This window comes from Buceros rhinoceros, unplaced genomic scaffold, assembly GCF_000710305.1.
Source record: "Buceros rhinoceros silvestris isolate BGI_N320 unplaced genomic scaffold, ASM71030v1 scaffold18024, whole genome shotgun sequence".
Taxonomy (NCBI): domain Eukaryota; kingdom Metazoa; phylum Chordata; class Aves; order Bucerotiformes; family Bucerotidae; genus Buceros; species Buceros rhinoceros.
Window position 1 is genome coordinate 13,007 of NW_010407838.1, and position 3,727 is coordinate 16,733.

The window sequence follows — 3,727 nt, forward strand, 5'->3', positions numbered from 1 at the left end:
GTTGGCTTTGTTTTTTGGGGGGGTTTTAATGTTTTTGGTTTTTTTTTTTTTGTGTGGGTTTTTTTTTTTTTTATTAGATGTATTTTGCATTTTCAAGGAGTTTAGATTGAAATTATCTGAGCCTACCAAGAAATCCTTTTAATTTTTGGATATCCAATACATTTACTTATGTGACACACAAATAAACTTTCTTTTTCTTTTTTTTTTTTTTTTGGTCCTTTTGCACCCTCTTAAGATAATATTACTTAAGACTTTGACTTCTGCAGCGTGTCTGAATTCCGCAGTCACACAGATGACCGAATGTATTCTGAAAATGTTGATGTGTAGATGGAATAGGTGCCCATAGTTCTTGCAGAAGCTGGCTGCTGAAAGTCTCGTACTTACATTTGTTGACTATAGTTCTCAGACTGTACTTAGTAAAACTTTGAGTGATTTGTAATCTAACAGTTAATCAAGAACACAGAAAACAAGTGAGGACATGAGAAAGTTTTCAATCTTTGTATAAACTTGACATTCAATACTGATTTCATTAATCTTCTGGAAAGTTTCATTAAGCAATCTCTGTGTAGAGTGATTAATATGCCAGTTAGATATTTGAATATGTACATTCTGTCCAGTTGCACTGTAAAGTAATACCTAATAGTCTCTGTATGGGATATCACACTTGAGTTTGCTGAAGTGCTTTTTTCTCATACTCTTTTGTTGCTGGCTTTTTTTCATTTTGAGTTTGCTGTTCATTGTACAAATTTTATATAATTTTTATAGTTTTACCAATCATCCTTCAGTACACTTTCTTTTCTAGACTGGCTTGCAGTGCACCATAAATGAGTAGACCAGTAGTCAGCTTGGATACTAATTTTCTTTGTGCATCACAGAGATCTGCAAAACTATGACGCTCCATGATAAGTACCTCTTCTCAAAGCTGGCAGTAGTCTAGAGAGTTAAGGTGAAATTTTTCTAACAAAAAGTAGTAGGAAATCAGGCGATCTCACACTTAGTAACCTTCTACATCTTGTTATTGTATAAGGTATTTTTTGTAAAACAGGTTTTAAGTTAAAGAAAGATTTGTGTCAAGGCCACTAGTTACACCTTCAGATTTTGATAACTTTTAAAATATATATGAAGCAAGCTATATATGTGTACATGAACACCATTTGTTTTGTTGGTTTTTCTTTTTCCCCTGTCTTTGAAGATTATATATAATCCATGTACTTTTTTACACACACTTCTTAGTTCCTACCGTGTCTAAAGTAAGAGGTTGGAAGATAATGTTTTAGAAGTTTATGGCAATTACTGTGCAATTGTTTATTTGTTCATTGGTAGACTACTTGCCAAGTGTTAGTTTCCAGGGCAACTGGAGAAACCAAATCTATGTTGCTAAGATAAATCGTGTTGCTTGTTTGTTTTTCTCTCAACTTCAGTTGTGGATCATTCTCTTGTATTTGGTTGTGCAACATTTTTTTCCTCTGGGTATGTGTGTGAATGTAGATTTCATGTGTTTAGTGTGCTACTTTTCCTGCTTCCCTCTGTTTGCTATCTATTTTACCTTCTTCCATTCTTTCCCTTATTTTTGTATTGCCAGGACCCTTCCAGCAGAAGGGTATACCAAACTGTCAGATGCAAACTTAGACTATGACATTTAAGAGTTCGTTTAAACAAAGTTGGTTTATAGTTTAAATATCAGCACTTTGCTGTGTATTGAGCTTGTGATTGTATTCAGACACACACATGCTCTTTTCTCCTCTCACTTTTTTTTTTACTGTCTCCTTGTATTTCACAGATAAACCTGAAAACTGGGATGTATGGTATGAAAGCAAATTTGATGACTGTGATAAAGAAGCTTGTCTGTCCTTTTCAAAAGAGATTCTTTGTGCTCGTGTCACTGTGGACCACAATTATTACGCTATTTGTCAAAACCTTTTATCAAGACATGCCACATGGCGTGGCACTTCTGGAGGACTACTTCATGACCCCCCAGCTGAAATTGCCAAAGATGGCCGACTTGAGGCCTTGCTGGATGAATGTGCCAACCCAAAGAAGCGATATGGTAGATTCCAAGCTGCAAAAGAGCTGCGTGAATACCTTGCACAATTAAGTAACAATGTGAGGTAGTCCATAGTGAAAACTTTTTGCAACACTGGCTAAAACACTATTACAAAAGACACATAGAAAATGAAGTTTTGAACTTATGTATTAAAAAGAGAAAATAAAAAAACCCCTAGTTTATCAGTTTTCTAAATACCATAAAAATACAACTTTATGGTGTTATAATGTTCCTTTGCAAACAGACAAGGTACTTACGGAATTAAAACTTGAGCTACTATTGACTCGCTTCCCTAACTATTGAAAAGGGAGTGGGTCAAAAAAGACTGTGATAGCTTAATTGACAGCTTGTGTGTCAAAGGGTACTTTACATAAAACTGCATTAGTGTCACAGTTTTGTGAAACTGTTGTTCTTACTTGGAAAGTCAAGTTCGACTGATGGCCTGTTTTAAAGGCCTTTCTCCTGACATCATTGTCTCATTTTTGTGTTTGTTTAAACACCTTGAAGTGGCATTTACATCCAGGTAAACCTAGCTGTCTGCATTGTTACAGATTTAACAGGCTTTCACGTTAATGCTGTGCAGTACATTCCTACTGTGAGTGCAGGATTCCCACGTTTACTGTCTCATTTTAAAGGTTTTTACACTGTATTTTACTATGCTTAGACATTGTGTATGTTTTTTTTTAAGATCATCATAAACTCAAATGTCATTTGAACTAGCATTCATTTGATGTCTTTTGTAGTTCTGCCATTGGAAATATCACTTAATGCAATTGTAGTAGAAAACTTTTACTCTTAATGCCAGTATATACACATGACTGTTTAGCAGGAAATCATGGTATGAACAAACACTTATTTTTAACAGAGATAATTTGAGAGTTGGAGAGAGACTACAACAAAAGGATCCGTATTAATTTCAATTGGGGATAGAAGCTTGACTAACAATAAAAAATCACTAGTACACTATAAGCATAAACCAAAGAAAATGGTTTTGTTTATTAGTTTCTAAACAAATAGTAAAGAAAAAATGCTATACTGCTATGAAACTAAGCCTCAAAATTCAAATTTCGGTGGTCCTTCCTTACTCTTTGAAGAACTTCTAAAACTGTGTGCTTGTTCTAGAAGAAAACCCCAATTTAAATAACAATGTCTAGAAACTTAGCCATTTGGTTTACATCATTCCCACTTCTCTTGAATTCCAATGTAATGGAGTTTACCAAACACTCACCTTTTGGTTTTCCAAATAAACTAATTAAGCTGTATTCACTCCAGACACCTTTTGTAGAACTAAGTTTGACTATTCCCAGTGCAGATAAATTTGACTTGTTGAAGTTTGTGTAAATCTGGAGGTGTTCTCATACATTACAGTTTTTATAAAACTTCGGTTACTGCTACAAGAACTCACTTCAAAGTTTGCTCCTAATTTATTTATTTTTTTACAACTTGTATAATGTTTCATTTTCCTGTCGTGTTATTCATAAAAAGATACTCTTAGGAGATGTATGCATATTACATCTTGTAACAGTAATGAAGGAAACTAATATTTCTTAAATGTGTGTATAAAGCGGTATTTTGTCCAAGCTAAAAAGAGTTCTGAGCATGTTAGTATGTGCTACTTCCAAGAGCAAAGTTTGTATGCCTCTCATACTGCATCAGAAGACTGGGGGAAACTGTTGCTTTACC

General features: G+C 34.3%; 1 protein-coding gene across 1 annotated transcript in view; it reads left to right on the top strand.

Annotated features, from left to right (window-relative positions):
• Positions 1-2,124, top strand: part of LOC104492144 (chromosome unknown open reading frame, human C3orf58) — a 3,448-nt gene extending 1,324 nt beyond the window's left edge. The window contains exon 2 of the mRNA XM_010134657.1: positions 1,781-2,124. Coding sequence (XP_010132959.1) covers positions 1,781-2,112 — 332 coding nt within the window. The 3' untranslated portion in view covers positions 2,113-2,124. The remainder of the gene's footprint in view (positions 1-1,780) is intronic.
• The last annotated feature ends 1,603 nt before the right edge of the window (positions 2,125-3,727 follow it).